General features: G+C 38.6%; 1 protein-coding gene across 1 annotated transcript; it reads right to left on the reverse strand.

Moving 5' to 3' along the window:
• Nucleotides 1–731: 731 nt before the first annotated feature.
• On the reverse strand, nt 732–13013 carry LOC148103694 (uncharacterized). The gene is made up of 10 exons (XM_087838187.1): nt 12954–13013; nt 12480–12749; nt 12109–12354; nt 11777–11914; nt 11625–11678; nt 11053–11139; nt 10781–10875; nt 8314–8345; nt 993–1039; nt 732–862 (listed from the first exon to the last, which is right to left on the reverse strand). The coding sequence occupies exons 1-10, from the start codon at nt 13009–13011 to the stop codon at nt 732–734; spliced, it is 1158 nt and encodes a 385-aa protein (XP_087694313.1). The 5' UTR covers nt 13012–13013.
• Between the last annotated feature and the right edge of the window lie 8993 nt (nt 13014–22006).

The following is a 22006-nucleotide window of genomic DNA, read 5'->3' on the forward strand; positions in this document are numbered from 1 at the left end:
GAAATAGAAAGTAGCAATATCAGCAATTCTTGCCCATTACTTGTACCATATAGATAGATAGATAGATAGTGAAGATATGCGTAGCCTATTTTAGAGTTTAGAAATGTGTTCGAATGTAGAATTATTGTAGAGACACTGACACTGCCCTCGATGTAATAAAGGCCTGAGTGTGTCATGAATTTAGGAGTAGATTTCTAGGAGACCCTCCCCTAGTTTGAACTGTGAAAGTGAGACAAAGAGATTAATGTTGAGTGGAAATTCCTTAGGGCATGCCTGGGTGGGAGTCTCAAAGTTTGTAACTAAATAACTTTGGTTTGGAAGGGAGATGGACTTTTATGACCCTCAGGAAGGCACGTACATAGAGATATACGCACATAGTGCTTTAACTGTTACACACACACATCCACACGCACACTCACTCACGTGCACTCACATAGACACAGATACAGAGTTTGCAGCACACCGTGGGGGTTTTATGATGGGGTCGCTTCTACAAAACTGTGTTTCACAGATAAAGGAGTGAAGATTTTGCAGAGGGACACCGGCCTGGCAAGTCTTCCCTTCTAGAAGAATGCATGCTTAAATGAGGATAAATAAAGATGAGTAAAGATGAATAAAGTTTTTGTGAAAATGACTACTGAGTCCGGTGCATCTCTGGAGGCCCGAGGAATGAAAAGAACCGGGGTAAAACTGATTTCCCAACAATAGATAGATAGATAGACCATCTCGGACTAGTCCAGCAGTTTCTCTAGCTCCTCGTGATGCACAGCTGCCTGCTCCTGGTGCATTGCTACCATGTGAGCCAGTGCCTCCACTGACTGCACTAGGCAGATCATCATGCTGAGCTTGGATACCAACACCACTGTAGCAGGACATGACCAGATGCTTGGCAGTCCTTTACAAAAGTGTTTTTTATTTGCAGCGTGCTTACTTCTTGGAGTGTTTATGTGGGCAGCTTTTCAGCTCCCCTTCTGCAGTCCAGCATTCCTCACCTGCAGCTGCCTCCACTACTCCTCTCTTCTCCAAATCCCAGCAGCCACTGAAATAGGGAAAGTGTGGCTAGAGTAATGGCTATGAACTCTTAGATAGGGACATTTTGAGCTCAACAACCAATAAAATTTGACTAAACACAGACATTTTAACTTTCATTCTTAGTAGTGCCCTGACCTGCGTATTTGAACAAATCCATCTATATTACCAAACATGACTGTTTTGATAGTTTTCCTCTTCTTTTGCTCTGTGTTAAATCTTCAGATTCATGATAATATATACAGTTCAAAATAGGATAAAAAAAAATTCTGGCTTGTTTGGAAGGATTGCCAGGAGAAAACTGTCATGGTCTGGAATCTGTGGACTCTGTGTTTTTATGTTTTGTGTTTATTAATATCCAGTGTTTTGGTGTTCTCTGTGCCTCCCTTCTGTTCCTTGTGTTGTGTTTAGTGTTTTTGGTTCTATGTTCATGTTTGCTGTTTTGCTTCCTTCCAGTCTTGTCTGATTAGAGTCAGCTGTGTTCCCTGCCTGTCTGTCATTTCCTCGTTTCAGTGGCTACTGAAATAGTGAACGCTAGGCTAGAGTAATGGCTATCAACTGTGTCAGCCAGCCTTCCTTCGCACTGTCCCCTGAACCCACTCCTCTACCCCTCCCCTGCAGCTGAACCGCAAACCACACACTGGCAAATATGCATTTGGATATTCTTTGGGTGGCTGTAGCTCAGGTGGCAGAGCAGGTCAGCCACTAATCAAAAGGTCAGTGGTTCAATCCCAGGCTGCCTCCTGGCTGCATGCCAAATATCCTTGGGCAAGATACTAACCCCATGTTTGCCTACTGGTGGTGGTCAGAGGGCCCGGTGGCGCCAGTGTCCGGCAGCCTCGCCTCTGTCAGTGCGCCCCAGGGTGGCTGTGGCTATAATGTAGCTTGCCATTGCAAATGGGTGAATGACTGAATGTAGTGTAAAGCGCTTTGGGGTCCTTAGGGACTGAGTAAAGCGCTATACAAATGCAGGCCATTTACCATGATAACTGCATTTAAAATTGATGTGCTGTTTTGGTTTCCACTACAAATTGTGTAGCACAAGACCTTTTGAATGTAGAAGTAATATCACCAGTTTAACTAGTTTAACCATAGTTTGCAGAAAATGTAAAGACAGTAAACTCTTAGGTAGACCTGAAAAAGTAATAAAAGATAGCTATTTTAGTAGGTTAAAGAAAGACAAAAAGTTGAACTGAGAAACATTCCTTTCAGATAGGGACCTAATGAACTCAACTAGCTATAAAATTTGACCAAACACAGATATTTTCACTGCTTTAGATGTTCAGAGTCATGACAATACAATTCAAAATAGGATAAAAAATTCTGGCTTGTTTGAAAGGACTAAATTACCCATACAGACCCAGTCGCAGAGCTCTGGATGCGAAGCAAACAGTGCGTTTATTTACAGTGCCCCAAAACAGTCTCAAAACACAAAGCGAAGTGCAAAATCCAACAGTGATCCTCTCCAAACTCTCTATAAATGCAATAAACGATACAAAAGTAATAGCCTATAATTAATTTATCTGCTGTATCTGCTGTTTCTCAGGTAGTTGTTTACATTACATAATTTATTGTGTTCTGTATACGTCACTACAATGAGATTTTGGAAATATATAAATATACAGACAACAGGCTCTTCCATGGCAATCTCTTGTCGTCAATAAGCAACGTTTAGGGAGCTCTATAGTATTCAATGAGAGGACCCTGCACGTCAATTCTCGACGCGAGGGGTCGAGACCCTGCGCGTCGATAAGTGAAGCAGAGGGAGCCTGACCATGCGTCACACATTTGATGAGTTGGGAGTGAGAATGTGTTGGGAGTTATGACCTGCAGTCTATCTGGGTCAGATATAAACCAAGTTTAGGTGTAGTTTATTTTCGTTGTGCTAACTTTTTACAGTCAGTTACAATAACTCGTACTGTGTACTAGCTAGCATGACGGACTTTCTATACAGTTGGGTGGGTGCTATGATGTTACTGGTAAACTTTATTTTATTCATATGGTTAGTTAGTAGAGTTGCCTACCGTCCTGTAAAAAACTGAATCCTCTCGTATTCAGAGTTAATATTACGCGTTTCGTATTGAGCTGAAAATAAACGCGATTTGTCCTGTACTTCAGCTACAATAAAAAAAAGACACAAAGCTGGAGTTATTCTGTGTTATTCAGTTATTCAGCTGCCTCTTCTTCTCTCATTCTCCCCCCTCCCTCTCCTGCTGCTACTTCAATCATGAAACTGATCAATGATCAGCTGATCGGCGTTTCTGCCGCAAGTCCCATCTCTCTTGTTTGTTTATCTCCCGCTTTGCGCCAGAAAGAGGAAACTAGCGGAGGTTGCGTTAAACAGCAGAAGCGCCTTTAAACTTGATAAGCTGTTGTTAGAATTTATTTAATATTAATTTCTAGTATCAGCTGATGTTTGTTGGAGCCACAGCTGTAAAAGCTGCTGGTCATGATATGGTTTGTATATGTGGTGAGAGGGAAACATGAAGATGAAACCAGGAGATGTCCTTACTGAATCATCAGAGCTGAACAGGTGATGGACAAACAGGTTTATCTTTTAGGTGACATGAATGGGTTGAAGGAAAGCTATGAACTGTTTCTGAGAGACAAATAACACCAGGATCCTTTTCTAAGTAGCTGACAGCTGGTAACTGTGCAGGGGCGGGTCTAGCAAAGTTTTGCCAGGGGGGCCAGGTAGGGCATTAACTGGGAAAGGGGGGCACAAAGAAATACTTTTCTTTCTTATTCTCATTTAAAATTTCTAGCTTTTAACAAATAATTATCCGAATCTTACAACCAAAGTTTTCATCTGATGTCAAATTTATAGAAATCCATTATTGTACATAGTAAGTTTTTTTTCAGAGTCCCAACATAATTTCTTCAGAAGAAAGTACTGTATATGATGCCAGTATTTTCCCACATTTTCTAGATGCTGTACTAGTACTTTGTGCAAAATGCCATCAAAAAGTCAATTGAGTTTTATTCTTTCTCACCTGTCTTTCTGTCTCCTTTCACTTTTTAAAGGTTGCCATGTTAGAAAAAATATTTTGCCCTGCCATGCTGTTTATTGATGTGGCAAATGAATGGTTTATGAAAATATATCTAAATCTGTCATTTATTATTTTTAATAAATGACAGTCTTCTCTGTCTTAATTTCAGGTTTCCATCATATGTTGTAGATAGTTCAGGAAGTTAACTCAACCAAGCAGTCTTTGGGTTTTGGCTAAGTACTGTTTAGAATACCAGAATAGGGAGGATGGTGTAGGTTTAAGTTTATTAGATTGATACATATGTACCAACAAGACAGTGTACATCATTGTGACAACGATGTTTGTTTTCATTCAAAGGCTTTATGGTTTTTCATATAATACCTGGTGGGCCGGTCTCTAGTCAAAATGCCCGGGCTGATTTTTTGTCCCAGTCCAGCCCTGTTATGCGGGCTGCAAATAGAGGTGACATGGGCCACGAGATTGAGATACAGGCATTAGAGCCTCTTAATGGGTGTTTTGTTTGGGTTTCCACCGGTGTGGAATTACCAAAAATAGAGAGGGCATAGACTAGCATATGATACAGGAAAAGACCTCCGTGTGATCCATTTATTTCAACAAAGTAACTGAATACCACCCTTTTAAACAGTAACTGTAACGGAATACTGTCACAGGCTGGGTCTCTGACCCAGCGCTCTGAGTTCATTTTGTATTTGTCTCATTTTAGATTTGTGATTAGTTTGTGTCATTCCTATTTAGCTTTAGTTAAGGAAAGGCAGTTATTATTTATTGTTTCCTTGGTTTCTATGTTTGAGTTCTTGTATCGTTCATCACGTGTTAGGTCTGTTAAGCTTGTGTTGTCATGTCTAGTTTCAGTGTTTCCTGTTTTATTTTGAAGGAGTCGTGTGTTCTTTGTCCATTGTATTTAGTTTCACTTCCCCTGTCCTGTCCTGTCATTAGGCTCATGTCAGTCAGCTGTTCCTCCATGTGTTCCCACTTCCCCTAATCACCTCCTGTGTATTTAAGTCCTCTGTTTTCAGTGTGTCATTGTCAGATCGTCTGCTTTGTTTGCAAGCCAAGAAGTTGTGTCAAGTTTCCCCATGTCAAGTCCATGTTCCTCTTGTAGGTTTTTAGTTAATTTAGCTCACCCAGTTTAGTTTATTCTTAGACTTGCATTTTGCCTTTTGTTTACAGTTATTTTGCCAGCCTCAATAAACGACTCGTTTTCTGTTATTCAAGTCATGTTTCACATTTTGTTTCCGTCTGCATTTGGGTCCACCCTTCACTCTACACACAGTCAGCCCTGCTGATTGTGACAAATACAGTTACTTATAATTTGTATTTTAAATACGTAGCTGCGGTACATGTATTCCGTTACTCCCCAACACTGAGTACTGAGGTCACCGGAAATAAAAGAAAAATGAAAAACAGAAAATTTTACAAACACAGCAGACAGTGGCTTCAGTGTACACTTTTCGTTGTTTTCAGCCCGCAGTGTCACTTCAGGTCTTTAAAATAATGCTCTATAAAATAAATTTAAATATTCCTCTAAATCCTTTAGTCTTAGCCTCATATTCAAACACTCATTCTAATGTCTTTTCACATCCTACTAGTACAACTAATAATAAAAATACATGAAATATTTTGATGTTAGTTGCTGGTATTCTGGAGTTTAAGGCGGATTTTAGACGATGCATCATCAGATTTCTATGAAATTTATTTTTAACTTTGTTGTCGTCATTGTGTGTGTGTGTGTGTGTGTGTGTGTGTGTGTGGGGGGGGGCATTCAGCTGATGGAGAATCCACACCTCTGTATTCAGCACAAAAACTTCAATCAAACTAAAAATAATAAATACATTTTTAAAAATCTAAATACCAGGTAAGCTACGCTAAAACCTGAGAAATATTAGTGGGATCCTGGCACACACAGAGTCCAGGGTTTCACTTTCTATTAACGTTTTTTGCATGTTCAGAGCTGATTGCTCAGTTTGTCTCCATATGCCACTCCAGCTGTGTTTCAGATCAGCTCTCTGCCCACACTGCTGCACTCCTGTCCTGCAGTTGAGCCACAAACCACACTTCCCATAACCAGAAACAAGTTTATTCTTGTTTTTGTTACTTTTTTCTTTTTATAAAAATGATTAAGATGAAAGTTGCATTATCTAACTTCAAGTGGCAGTAAAGGATTTACATGCGTGACAAATTTTAGTAAAAATACTAATCATGAGCATTTCACAAGTTTCAAAACTTTTATTGGAAAATAAATTAAAATTTAGTTTTGAATGGAACATAACTAAAACACGTAAACCAGCAAAACGAAAGATTTTGTCACAACGGTATCTGTCATACTTTGTACCAAAATAGTATTCTGTATTGTTCAGAATACTCTAAGAACAAATTATGATACTGCTGACACAGGCTGTATTATTCAGCTCTTAAACAAAACAAGTCATAGCATATATGACTACTTCTACTAATGCTAGTACTAATAATAATAAATCAGTATTTAAATGTATTGCATATGGTGTCCAACCTTGAAATGGGCATATTCTTACTTTCCTTTAACTCAGTTGTACTGTTTTATAATGCTTAATTAAAAATACATGTGATGATTATATATTAATGAAACCTTACATCCTTAGTTGTTAATAGTTACCTCATATCCTACATCTTTCTTTTCTCGTGTATTAATCACATATTTTAACCATATCACATTAGTAGTAGTAATATCACTTTCTCACTTAGTTGTATGCATGTGCACTACAATTGGGCCTTATGCTCTATCACGTGAGTTCTACACACACAGTGGGGCCATTTTAAGTTCACATGATACGTTAAACAGATAGTGAGACTCCTTCTGCTTATCAGGGATGTAAATCTTCAGGTGACAAGGTCATAATTCTCTCTGTGAGGAAGGAGGGGCTAAGGATGGGGCTGCAGGTATATCCCCTGAGCTGGGCCAACATATAAGAGTTGTGGAATGTCTTTGTCTGTGTATAAAAGCCTGGCCATGATGATCCGAGTGTTTGTCTGGGATGCTCTCCCCACATTGTAATGTGTTTGTTAAACACACTTCAAAACGCTCACTGCGTGTGTTGAGGGTTATTGTTAAAATTTCCACGACAATAGACAATAGATTACTTGCAGATAACAACAGAGACAAAAAAAAGTCTGATACCAAAAGTAAAGTCAGATTCAAAGAGTGTTAAACTGTGATAAAATGACATCGAGTTAAACCAAAAATTTTACATGTCATATGTCATTATCCCACATTTGAAGGGATTTAAGTATGTTAAGTTAAGTATGCTTAACTATTGAATATTAACATAAACAAACATAAAATACAGCTCTTTATTTTCCACCACCTTGATAGCTATAGACACAAAATGCCAAAGTTGCGTTACTGTCAGTACTGTTTCAGACCAAATTATAATTTCTTAATTTTGCATTAACTTTGTTTTAGTAGAAAGCAATATAACATTATAACATGTGAAAGCTTTGATTTACATAAAGCTGACAGTGGATGATAGTGTGCATAGACACTACACAAACACTATAACAATTATTAGAAAGTTGCAATTTTAACAAAGCAAATGTTCTTAATCTTCTGCACATATCAAGTGTGGCTTCAAGTGTGTTTTGTCAGGATACACTGTGTGACAGGCAGATTTTAAACCCAATATGCAGGACTGCAGAGACAAAGGGTAAACTCGAGAAGACAGTTTTATTACTGGAACTCACACGAAAATATATAACAAAGCTGGACTTGAGCCAAAAGTGCAAAAACAAAATCCCAATACACAGAAATAGATAATAATAACAAAAAATGTCATATGTGGGAAAACACAACAGGGAACTGAGGAAAACTGAGTGCTTAAATATACACGCGAGGTAATCAGGGAGAGAGACACAGCTGGGGAAGCAGAGAGACTGGCAAAATAAGACATGACATATCATAACATGCGAACACCTAATTTAGCTGCACACAGGAAACACAGAAGAGAGTGTGAAAATATAACAAGAGACAACACCAGATTATCAGAATACTAAAAGAAAAAAACAATTAAATTCAATTTATTTATAAAGTGCAAGATCACAACAACAATGGCCTCAAGGCACAAATAAACATTAACTAAAACTCAAGGAGTAGATCATAACCATAACCTTAGAACTCTAATTTTGAGAACTCTGGAAATAATTAAGAAAACTCTTAAGTGGGAATGAAGAGAAATGAACTCAAAGTACTCAGTCAATGACCCAGGAACCATGACAGGTTTGCCTCCTTTCTGCAGTTTACTGTTCAGGTGTTTGACGTTTGCTCATTGTGGCCTGTAAGACAGAAAAAAACCCACTATAATATAACACTTAGCTTTTACAGGATATTGCCCTGATGTTCACGCTCGTTTTTTAACTTAATGTAGCCAGATGGGCTACTGTACATTTCTCTTTCATGCTCTCACTTTCTGTAGGGATGCTAGTCAGGTTAGTCAGGTTGCACTTTAATCAAAGGGTGGGGTCTGCAAACGGCCATTACTTTAAAAGGCGACATCAGAGCAGCTTGAAATTGACATTGAATCCTTGTGTGGTTTTATACTGTCAATATAAACTGCAGTTATAATAATAATGGATTGGATTTATATAGAACTTTTCAAGGCACCCAAAGTGCTTTACAATACCACTATTCATTCACTCTCACATTCACACACTGGTGGAGGCAAGCTACAGTTGTAGCCACAGCTGCCCTGGGGCAGATTGACAGAAGCAAGGCTGCCATATTGTGCCATCGGCCCCTCTGGCCAACACCAGTAGGATAAAGTGTCTTGCCCAAGGACACAACGACCAGGACAGAGAGCCCGGGAATCGAACCGACGACCTTCCGGTTACAGATGCGCTGAGCCACTAACCTGAGCCATGGGGCGACTGTGGCTCAAGTCATTGAAAGTTATATATGGGCAATTTCAAAGGGTTTTTATTTTGGAAGACAAAATAAATCAGACTGACTTGATATTGACATGGTATACCTGTCAGGTTGTATACTTTTGATATGAACTGCAATTATCCTGTGAAAACACAATTTTCCTTTTAAGAGCATTCTGAAGTCACTGAAAGTAGTTCATATAGCGGCAATTTCAAAGGGCTTTTGTTTTGGAAGAGAAAATGTGACAGACATGACATGATGTCCCCGTGAGGTTGTATACTGTCGATATAAACTTACTTTGAAATCCAAACGAAGATATTGACAGGGCACCGCTAAAGTACAAGGGTGTGTCATTTGGATCTAGCATTAGTGTGTGTCAACAAGATTAAATAATATTTGTTATTATGTACTAAACATGTCTGTTAAATTCATTCAGTGGGCTTTTATTTTGAAAACAGGTTTGAAGCCTTTTATTTTGAAATCAGGGTTAATGTTGAAGCTACAATTACTTGAAGTTGGTCTTTACCTTGAAATCAGGTTTTGAGAGCTTTCGTTTTGAAATCAGGTTTCGAGTCTCTTGTGGTTGGGACAGGGAATGCAAAACAAAGTGGAGGCTGGCTTGACACCAGTGCGTATTTGTGGTCCTGTCTGTAGAGTGGCTGATTTATTTAACTCCAGCCGTTGAGGAGAGGGGCAGTTTCAGTATTTAGCATTATTTTTCATTGACTCCAAATTAGAGAAAGCTAAGTGCTAAATGCATTTGTTATTTCCAGGACTTGCTTGCTGTCTGTTATAGCCTCTGCTCAGTGGTCAGTGGTGATTGTTTCTGCCCAGTCAACCTGAAGCAAATGCCTGCAGCAGCTGCTGCTTTGGGCTCATCCTTGAAGGAACGGCTGCCTTGTCTTGTTTTGTCTCGTCTCGCCTCGCTTTATATACAGTTTTATTTTGTGATATTGTTTACACTTGTGCCCACGTAGCTGGGCTGGAGTGTTCCTTTGTCTGCGTGCTTTGCTGGTTGTTTATGATGATATTTGTACCTGCCCAGCTGACTTGCTCCACATGCCACAGAGAGCTGTACGGAATTCCTTTTTGGGGTACTACGATCAAATATCACAACAACTATAACTTGTACAGGCCACAGTTTACTCGTGTGGTTCAAGTTACTAGGCCTGTGTATGTTTTTATTCTGTTTTAAATGTGTGTGTGCGCGCGCGCGTGTGTCTTTGCATTAAATGTTGAAAGATATATCAGTGTACTTTTAGGTTTTTGTGAACCTTTATGTTTTTTGTTTTGTTTTTATTGCAGTGAACTGAGGACACAACAGTAGCTGTGGGACCTTCGGTGGTGGATTGTTGTCCACACCTCCTGTGTTGTACAGCACAGGGTGTAGATTTGGTTTTTACGTGTGATTTTCTTCTTTTGTGGTCCTCAGCTACTGGTAAGTCCAGTTCAATATATGGTGGCTTTATTTAATTTAGGACACTGTTACAGAATAGGCTGTGCCACGGTAAGTTTTTATTGTTTTATTGTTTTAATTTTTATTTTAACAAATGCCATTAAAGATATATTAGTATTGGAGGCCATCTTCCTCAGTCATGCATCGTATAACCTGCATAATCTTTTTATTTTATTTTTAACTTCTTTGAGCACTTCATCACATTAAGTTAACGTGGAATAAACAAAAACTATATAACTTGGGTCTAATGATAATACCAGAGCAAATTACAGAAACTTAAGGGGACCATAAAATATGGTTTACAGTAATAAAATTTAATATGTATTTACATTAAAAATATTATTTTGTAAATTCTAAAATGTAGCTCACTGTAGGCAAAAATAGTCTTACTGTTTGGATGGGTGAATAAATGACCGTCTCTGGAGAACTTGACTCTTCAACTGCTGGGGGACTCGGGGGCAGTGTGGAGCGTGATAATCCTGATTCTGCATTGATAATAAGAATACATGTTTTCTTTAAGGAAGCAAGCATTAATTTTTTTAATATAAGATATCTGTAAATATTTGTGAAATGTGACTTAACTGTTCTGGCATAAATTCATAAAAGGAAGGAAATAAAGAAAAAAATCCAATAAAATAACCACATGTTCATAACAAACGAACCACGTTCTTGAGTTTGTTCTGTCTTGTTTATGATCACAGTGGTGTAAACAGGTTGTTCTGAGATATCGTCTGAAGGGTAAGAATCATCTGTAGGCAAGAGAAGTTATTATGCATATATGTATTAGAATATATATACGTTTATACAATAAAGCTGTTCTTTGGTAGCCCTCACGCTTCTCTTTTTCTGGCTTTGTGCTGTGGTTTGACCTAAGACAGTTTTCAATTATCAAAGCATCAGCAGTGTCTAAAACAAAAAACCCACATACGACATACTGAGCAGACACAAAAAGAATCCCTCGGTGCAGCATATGCCATGTAAAAATACCACACTTCACTTTAAGCTTTCATTTAAATTTTGTTATATATAAACTTACTAGAAATTGTATCATTCAGTCTCTCAAACATGCGATACACTTTTAATCGATTTAAATTGATTAAGACAAAAGTCATCCAGTCCCACTGCGACCTTGACTTGGACTGGTTAACAAATTTGATAAATAGATAGAAGGCCATAAAATTGGTGACAAGCATGAAATAGTGTAATACAATTGTGATAATTATTTCTCCCTCACCTCCTGGATGGTCTTCATCTGAGTTTGATGCTGCTGTTGATGTCTTTGAGGAAACTAATGAATAGAAAAAAAAAACAGCATTAGAAAAAAATTAAATTGGAAACAGAAGATTATTCTTAGAAATTATGTAAACTGAAAAAAAACTGAATTACCTCTGTGTTTGCAAGTATTAAGAAATCCGACTACCAGCAGTGTCAATATTATCACTAAAAGAGGCAACGCAATCCACAGCAGGAATAAGTCAGGAGTGGAATTGAAGTCATCAGACAGGGTCTCTCCTGAAGAATATGCTGCAATGGTACAAGTTTATAAATAGCATTGTATTTGTAATTTTTCTGACTTTAAACATAAAAAATGTAACGCCATTGTTATAAAATAAACATTTTCATCAGGACCAAAAAATCCGAAATCTAATTGTTGGAGTCACATTTCTCTCTCTATGAAGCCCAGACACAGAAATAACTAAATATAGTTTTAGTCTTACATCTGACATGAAGCCAGCTTTCTGGTGATGTTCCAACACCAGAAATGCTGCACTTGTATCGTCCTTCATCAGACCTGGAAACACTGTTAATTTCCATGTTGTCAGAAGGGCTCCGGTCTATGAGGACATCATCTTTGTAGAAATTTGCACTTTGGTTGGTGTGAGTTGTCTTGCTTATGCAGCAGAGAGTCACATTGTGTCCCTCAAAAACAGGGAAAACTGGACTCTGTAGGATCACAGAACCATCTGAAGATAAAGCAAAATGTTAAATGACAAATACATTATGTACCATACAAGACAAAGTGGACAATAAATCTCACCTAATTTTAAAATAAAACTATCTACTAATTTCACAAATATGATGAACTTACCAGTTATGGTAATGTTGACACTGTTGCTTCTCTGACCCCCTTTAACCTCACACCAGTACTCTGCACTGTCTGTTACATAAGTTTGAGTAATTGTGCATGAAGAGGAATTTCCTTTATTATTACATAATGGACTAAAAGATTCTAACTTTTCCTCAGAGGTTTTGATTCCTCTCAGTTCAGCAGAACCATCAGGGCTCTCACAAACAAAAGATAAAGACTTGAATTGAAAGTGTTGGAGTCTGTTAGGAGACACACGAAGAGTAGCTGCACCTGAAAATTAGAAACATCACAAGATTAATAGTAAACAGAATAATCAAAATTCTTATAAAATGTGTTAGTGACAGATGATTAAACTTAAAAGGATTTTAATAAACATCATAAACAGACTTGAATGTTTAAGTCAATCCCAACTTACTCACCCCCCAAAAAGTGAAAAAAGATTATTTATTTTATTAACGTCTCTAACGTACTCACCCATTTTTTGGGTAACGCCATTTCGAACATGTGTCCCCAGCAGAATAACTTCAAGCATTACTAGATCAGCACAGGAAAGCCATAAATTATATGATGTACAGACATATATACAGTAAATATAAAATATAAAAATAAACCTAACAACAATTACTCACATAGTCTGAAACAGGGAGTTGTAATCATCATGTTGTCTTAATGCTGACTGACTGAGTAGCAGACTAAAATACAACTGAAGAATATCATTGGGGGAGGGCAGGTTTCCTGTTCCTGTGCAGTTGATTTAGTCATAATGCTTCAACATATATGAGTCTGACAGAATTCAGCTGTAAAGGAGGTCCACCATTCCTGGACCTGTTCATCTAGATCACTTGAAAAAAATAAATAAATTGGGGTGGTTATTACATTTGCACAAGTCTAATTAGTTGCCTGGACATGCAATATTAAAAAAAAAAAAAATCACACAAGATCTCAAAACCGTAGGAAAATCAGTGGGGTTATAACAAAGCAAAAAATGAATACACACTTCACATAAATGCTTTTGCTATTTATTGTGGTCTAACCTGTCAAGGACAAAAGAGTAAAGATAATTCTGTATCAAGCTTTGTAATCATAGTAGTGTTGTCAGTGTTAAGCTCGTTAAAAATGACACATTAATGAGCTAACCAAGCTAACGGGTTGAGGCCGTGCAGACCCACGCATGGGGTGATCCGCAGTAACCTGCTAACGGAGATTTGCTGCGTTAATGCAGTTATGACATTGACGTCATTTTAACAAGATTAACGCTGACAGCACTAAATCATAGCTTCTCTATTTTTTTTAAAGTACGGAGAGACTGCTCAATGGCGTGGTGGTTAGCACTGTTGCCTCAAAGCAAGAAGGTTCTGAGTTTAAACCACAACATGACACAACACCAATACAAAGTGGTGTACACGTGAGAAGTGGAATGAAAATCATACATGATTCCAAACATTTTTTTTACAAATAAATAACTGCAAAGTGGGGTGTGCGTAATTATTCAGCCCCCTTTGGTCTGAGTGCAGTCAGTTGCCTGATGAGTGCTAATGACTAAATAGAGTGCACCTGTGTGTAATCTAATGTCAGTACAAATACAGCTGCTCTGTGACGGCCTCAGAGGTTGTCTAAGAGAATATTGGGAGCAACAACACCATGAAGTCCAAAGAACACACCAGACAGGTCAGGGATAAAGTTAGAGAGAAATTTAAAGCAGGCTACAAAAAGATTTCCTAAGCCTTGAACATCCCACAGAGCACTGTTCAAGCAATCATTCAGAAATGGAAGGAGTATGGCACAACTGTAAACCTACCAAGACAAGGCCGTCCACCTAAACTCACAGGCCGAACAAGGAGAGTGCTGATCAGAAATGCAGCCAAGAGGCCCATGGTGACTCTGGACGAGCTGCAGAGATCTACAGCTCAGGTGGGGGAATCTGTCCATAGGACAACTGTTAGTCGTGCACTGCACAAAGTTGGCCTTTATGGAAGAGTGGCAAGAAGAAAGCCATTGTTAACAGAAAACCATAAGATTTGCCATTTGCAGTTTGCCACAAGCCATGTGGGGGACACAGCAAACGTGGAAGAAGGTGCTCTGGTCAGATGAGACCAAAATGCAAAACGCTATGTGTGGCGGAAAACTAACACTGCACATCACTCTGAACACACCATCCCCACTGTCAAATATGGTGGTGGCAGCATCATGCTCTGGGGGTGCTTCTCTTCAGCAGGGACAGGGAAGCTGGTCAGAGTTGAGGGGAAGATGGATGGGGCCAAATACAGGGCAATCTTGGAAGAAAACCTCTTGGAGTCTGCAAAAGACTTGAGACTGGGGCGGAGGTTCACCTTCCAGCAGGACTACGACCCTAAACATAAAGCCAGGGCAACAATGGAATGGTTTAGAACAAAACATGTCCATGTGTTAGAATGGCCCAGTCAAAGTCCAGATCTAAATCCAATCGAGAATCTGTGGCAAGATCTGAAAACTGCTGTTCACAAACACTGTCTATCTAATCTGACTGAGCTGGAGCTGTTTTGCAAAGAAGAATGGGCAAGAATTTCAGTCTCTAGATGTGCAAAGCTGGTAGAGACATACCCTATATGACTGGCAGCTGTAATTGCAGCAAAAGGTGGTTCTACAAAGTATTGACTTAGGGGGCTGAATAATTACGCACACCCCACTTTTGAACTTCCCACAATAACTCAACTTTAAGTTAGTAATTATGGAAGATAGCTTTCTGTTTTTGGGCGCATGCGCACGCAGCGACCGGCAGTGAGTGAGAGCTTGGCATCCTAAGTTTTTAAGTTCTTATCGTTTCTATCGCTGGCATGTGTTTTGGTTGAAGGAAGTGACAGTTTTCTTACAAAGTGACGCTCCACAACAGTGAGAACGTCATGGATTCTTTTTTCTTCATTGTGGTTGGATTTCTACTGTGCTGGATTGCTTCCAATGATGTGGGCGAGGCCGTGAGTCAGCTGAGGATTGTTTACTCCCGCGATGAACTGTTACAACTTACCTTGGTAAGGACCTGATGGTAAGGACCTCACCTCATGTATACTGGATTTTATACATAAAGACTCTAACAGAACGAGTGAGAAGAGGAAACGAGGGAGACGTGGAGGTGTTAAATTGCGTCTGAGGAGACAACAGGTCAGTTGGTTTCCCCTGCCGTCTGTTATCCTTGGAAATGTTCAGTCTCTTAGGAACAAGCTGGATGAACTCCAGGGAAACGTCAGGTTCCAGAAAGACTTCAGGGACAGCTGTGTAATGGCTTTTTCCGAGACATGGCTGACGGAGCTGGATCAGGACGCCGATTTTTCAATTGACGGTTTTGGAGCTCCCTTTCGCCGGGATCGGGATGCACGGGTAACAGGGAAATCTCAAGGAGGGGGAGTATGTTTGTATGTGAACAAACGTTACTGTAGCGCTGTGACTGTTAGAGAGTGTATTTGTACACCAGATGTTGAACTTTTATCCGTGTCACTGCATGCTTTTTATCTCCCTCGTGAGTTTCCACAACTTTTTATTACCGTAGTTTACATTCACCCGAGGGCTCACCCCGCCTCCACCTGCAGCATCATCTCAGACGTAGTGCAGAAGCTGCAGGCGCTCTCTCCTGACGCTCCAAACTTTATAATGGGGGACTTTAACCATGTCTCTCTTAAATCAACTTTGGGCAATCTGTATCAATATGTATCCTGTCCTACCAGACGGGATAAAATGTTGGACCTTTGTTACGGATCGGTGAAGAATGCTTATAAATCCCTCCCACTTCCTCCTCTGGGATCTTCTGACCATAACTGTGTGCATCTTCTGCCCATCTATAAAACTGTCTTAAAACGAGAGAAGACAAAGACTAAGGATGTTGACATATGGTCAGAAGAATCTGTGCTTACCTTGCAGGAATGTTTTAAGTGTACAGATTGGGAAGTTTTTATTCAGTCTTGTGGAGATGATCTCGACGCTTTGGTGGATGTTACTAGCTCTTATGCAGTATTTTGTAAAGATATGATTATACCCCGTAAGTGCGTTAAAGTCTACGCTAACAATAAGCCATGGGTCACTAAAAGCGTCAAATCCTGTTTAAGGAAAAAGAGACAGACCTTTAAAGAGGGGACTGTTACTGATTTTCAGACAGCCACCAAGGAACTGAAAATCGAGATCTTGAAAGCAAAACAGAGCTACAAAAACCTTCTTGAAAGCAAATTTGCTGCAAAAAATTTTGGGTCTGCCTGGACTTGTATGAAAACCATAGCAGGGTTTCAAAATCCCCAGAGCAGTAGTCAGGTCATTTTAGATGGTTTTAATTCAGACAGAGATTTTGCAAATGCTTTAAATATGTTTTATGCTCGTTTTAGTTCTTCTGATTTTAGCGAGGATATTTTGGAACTGAAACAGAAACTGAGAGATACTCAGCACTTTATCATTGAACTCAGTGATGTCAAAAAGGCCTTTCATACAGTTAATGTGAACAAGAGCCAGGGTCCTGATAATATTAGTGGCCGCCTAATTAAATCTTGTGCTGACGAACTCAGTCCTATATTTCAGGTTATTTTTAATAAATCCTTGCAAACACAAGATGTGCCCTCTCTTTGGAAAGAAGCAGTCGTGGTTCCTGTCCCTAAATCTAGTCGTCCAAAAATTCTAAATGACTTCAGGCCTGTTGCCCTCACTTCAGTTGTAATAAAAGTCTTTGAAAAAATCATCAGAAATGTGATTATGAAAGAGACTGAACATCAGCTGGATCCAATGCAGTTTGCATATAGGTCCAACAGAGGAGTGGTGGATGCACTTTTGACTTTACTAAATCTGATTCTTAAACATGTAGAGAGTAAAGGGACTTTTGCAAGACTTCTTTTCATTGATTTTTCTTCAGCTTTTAATACAATACAGCCCCATATTTTAATTAAAAGATTTTTAGAACAGTTTGAAATCAGGAAAAACCTGGTGGGCTGGATTTTAGATTTTTTAACTGACAGGTCACAAAGAGTGAGAATAAATGGGATTCTGTCTGACCCAGTGTTTTCCTCCACAGGTTCTCCTCAAGGGTGCATCTTATCGCCCTTATTATTCATTCTCTATACAAATATGTGTCAGAGCAGACATGAAAACAGGGTCATTATTAAATATGCAGATGACTCTGTTATTGTCTGCTTACTGAAAGAGGGTGAAACTAACCATGGTCCAGTCATTGATGACTTTGTTCAGTGGTGTGAGGAGTCTTATCTCCAATTGAACATATCTAAAACAAAAGATATGGCGATTGATTTTAGGAAACAACAAAATGGGCACGCAGTCGCTTTAATTAAAGGTCAGAAAATAGAGCAAGTACAATCATATAAATATCTTGGGACCAGAATCAATGAAAAACTGAACTTTGATCAAAATTGCAAATCAGTTTGTAAAAAGGGTCACCAGCACCTTTATTGTATTAGGAAACTTGCTCATTTCCACATTGACCAAAAAATTTTAACTTTGTTTTATTGTTCTTTTATTGAGTCTATTTTATCCTTTTGTTTGGTGGCATGGTTTGGTCAGACCTCTGTCACAGAGAAAAACTCTCTAAATCGGATAGTGAGATGGTCCAGTCGTCTGATAGGTGAGCCACAGTCTTGTTTAGCCTCCCTGTACTCTAAGCAGGTACAGAGGATGGCTTTATCAATCCTTAAAAATGGTTCCCATCCTCTAAGGGGTGAATTTCAGCTTCTTCCCTCAGGAAGGAGGTTTCTATTTCCGAGATGCGCGACAAAGCGTTATAAAAATAGCTTTGTCCCTGTTGCTGTCACTGAATTAAATAAGAACTGTTTTTGATTCGAAATATTAAAATTACTATATATGTGCCACAGTGAGGTTTATATCTTTAATAGGTATGTGTGTTTTTAAAGGGATGCCAAATGCTGTCATTTTTTCTGTAAAGCAAATTTACCTTGCCAATGGGTATAAATAAAGTTACCTTGACCTACCTTGACCTTGACCTTCATCATCATGTAAACGTGATCCACTGCCAACAAATCTTGTTAAACTCTCATTCCCGTCTCTTGCCCCATTGATTGCTAATATCGTACACTCCTCTCTTATATCTGGTTCTGTTCCTTCTTCTCTTAAAACTGCAATAATAACTCCAATACTGAAAAAGAATGGTTCAGATCCCTCCAATCTAAATAATTTCAGGCCAATTTCAAATCTCCCTTTCCTAGCAAAAATTCTTGAAAAGATAGTGGCTGCACAGGTTCATCATCATCTCATTGGAAATAACTTGTATGAACAGTTTCAGTCTGTCTTCCGTTCATGTCACAGTACAGAAACAGCCCTAGTAAAAATCACCAATGATCTTTTGCTTGCAGCTAATTCTGGCCTTATATCCATCCTCAGTATCGAAAGCTGCTGTAAGGTCAAGGAGAATATCTCCCACCGCATCCTCCTTCACAGATTAGCATCTATTGGCATCAATGGTACAGTACTCGCCTGGTTTACTTCTTATCTCTCTGGCTGCTCACAGTTTGTTCAATTACTCCCTCACAGATCAGTATCTAATCCAGTTAATTCCGGTGTACCCCAAGGCTCTGTCCTGGGTCCTTTACTTTTTATCATCTATCTCCTACCCCTAGGTAATATTTTTAGGAAGCATAACATCCAGTTTCACTGCTATGCAGATGACACCCAGCTCTACCTATCCTCCAAACCCACAGCTACTCTCCCACCCACATCCATTTCTGACTGTTTAAGTGAAATCAAGGTCTGGTTTACTCACAACTTTCTTAAACTTAATGGCAAAGTTGTTCTGCCCCGAGACTTTGGAATGCACTTCCACTTGCTCTACGGAACACACACTGTCTCACCACTTTTAAATCACTACTCAAAACCCATCTGTTTAGAATTGCATACACCTGATCTGTCTTAGACCAGTTTTACCTTGCTCAGTTTTTATATTTGCTTTTATACTTTTATGACTGTTTATGTCTAAATTTTATCTACCATGTTTGCTATATATACATTTTTCTTATGTTTTATGGTGTTGTTTACGTGCTACTGTAAGGTGACCTTGAGGGTCTGAAAGGCACCTATAAATAAAATGTATCATTATTATTATTATTATTATTATTATTATTATTATTATTATTATTATTCAGTTATTTATTTGTAAAAAATGTTTGGAATCATGTATGATTTTCGTTCCACTTCTCACGTGTACACCACTTTGTGTTGGTCTTTCACGTGGAATTCCAATAAAATTGATTCATGTTTGTGGCTGTAATGTGACAAAATGTGGAAAAGTTCAAGGGGCCGAATGATTTTGCAAGCCACTGTATTTCAATCCTACCACTAGTTGGCACTAACTCACTCTTCTTTAAAAGATATTGTAATACCCTCTTTTGCACACAGGGTGTGGCACTCTATTGAATAGACACATGGTTACTACTTCTCTTTTCTTCTGTGCTCCAGCACTCACTTCTGGTTTACCGGAGGTTGTTTGTTTCTGTAGACAAAACAAAGACAAAGACAAGAACACTGACAAACAAACACATTTTCCCTACTTTGTTGCTTTCATAGAAAGCATAGATAGACATCATAGATATCCTATACAGCTTTAAGCATTTGTTGTACAACATAATTTTCAGTATGTTGTCTTCAATCTTCTTAGATTAAGATATTTTAAGTAACGTGAGTACTCATTAATTTTACCTGCCTCAAACTTTTAGAACTGATGAAGCTTCTCGAATAAGAGGTGAAATGTTTTCAAGAAAGTCCAGACGCTTTTCTTTACAAGCTCCTTAGACTGATGAATGCTTGGTTATTGTTTTGTTATACTCCTTTTTGGCAAGGTAATCTGAAAGTGCTCATTAAAAGTGAGTCTACCGTGATTGTTTTAGCTATTACAGAAAATAAATACTTACTAACAATTTATCAAAGCATCCTCCTGTCATTTCTCATGTTAGCAGTTGTTACCTGTTTTATTGTACTGTTTATGGAGTAATTAGGAAACCACCTAACAATTGCATCAACAAAATTAATTAACAACTCCTTGCTGTGTTTCTCATTCAGTCTGCAGCATACACATTTTTGTGTGCAATATTGTTAATGTGAAATAAAATTATTTTAATAATTCCTTCATTGTCTTTTTTTAATTTTGTTTTTGACAATTTGGACAATTACACACTTATTTAAATTTGCGTAAACATTTATGCTTGAATTATGCTGAAGCAGAAAAGTGAACCGACGCTTGTCAATGTAGTATTGAACACAATGTTTGTGTTGGCAGTTTTTCAGCTCCCCTGTCTACAGCCCAATGCTCCTTGCCTGCTAATTGCACCAAATGTATATGTGGCACCATTTTGATAACCATTTCATAACTTGGTCAAAGGTTGAGCATAGAGTGTTGTCACAAGACTGTTCTACAGGGAAATCTCTTATGAAGTGAACCGCTGGAAGCGGCAGATCCTTCTAAGAAGGCCCTGCTGTCTCCACCTCACCAGAGTCAGTGATGGACCAACTCCCGTCACCAATGAGTATAGTGCAGACACTACATGTCATTATAAGTCATAAATGCATCCCCACACACAGCCCCAACAGGTTGTGAAACCCCAGCCAATTTGTCCCCAGAATTAAGAAACGAGTCAGTGAGGAGCTAAAGGTCGCACGTTTCTGTCATCACTTACAAATGTCTAATAAAGCCTTATGGCATCCCCTTCCCCTGCTGCACTAATGAATTAGACTAACTATTTACTTAAGTTATTAAGTTAGCTAAAGAGTTGGGATGCTGTGTAAGACATAAATAAAGCTAAAATACAAAGGTTTGGACACCGTTTTGCATGTTTCCCTACTGTAGGGGTCTCTGCAAGCATACAGGGCTCTGAGAGGGTACAAGATGACAACTTTGGAATTCTACTAGAAACAGTCGATCATATTTGTTTGTCAAAGCTGAATCCAGGGCAAACTACGCTAAATTAGCGTTTTTAGCTAACAGCTCAATAAGCATGAAGGTTACTGTACGGCTATCATTTGTTAACATGACGCTTGTTCTTATACATGTAATACATTTATTACCAACCTGAGAGTTTATCTGCTGGTCATTCGACATGACGAATGACTTCTGAAGTTTTAATCCAGCTCAAGACGCTGTAGATCCCCGTCAGTAACACTTTTGGTCCGCTAGTAAAACGTAGTTCTATTAATCTGCGCTTGAACCGGAACCGGATGTAAGTCCCAAATAACTGAATTGTAGAACTGAAACTGGTGAGAAGTGAATCTGAAATTATTCGAGAGCTAAATTTTTAAAGTATAAAATATAGTTTCAAAGCAAATGAATTCATTTTCAAAATATAAAATTAAATTTCAATTTGGTGATGATCATTTTCAAACCAATAAATTGAATTTCAAATTAGGCTAATTCATATTCAGTTTTTAAAAGCATTTATTCAAGTTACAATTCAAATTCAATCCGAGCAATTCAAATTTAACTTATTCAATTTCAGTTTCTGATGGCACAGATTTCTGCCCATACTATGTGCCCCTTTTTAACTTTGAGCACACGGCCCTTCAAT

This window comes from Neolamprologus brichardi, chromosome 3 (genome assembly GCF_056152115.1).
Source record: "Neolamprologus brichardi isolate AB-2024 chromosome 3, ASM5615211v1, whole genome shotgun sequence".
Lineage (NCBI taxonomy): Eukaryota > Metazoa > Chordata > Actinopteri > Cichliformes > Cichlidae > Neolamprologus > Neolamprologus brichardi.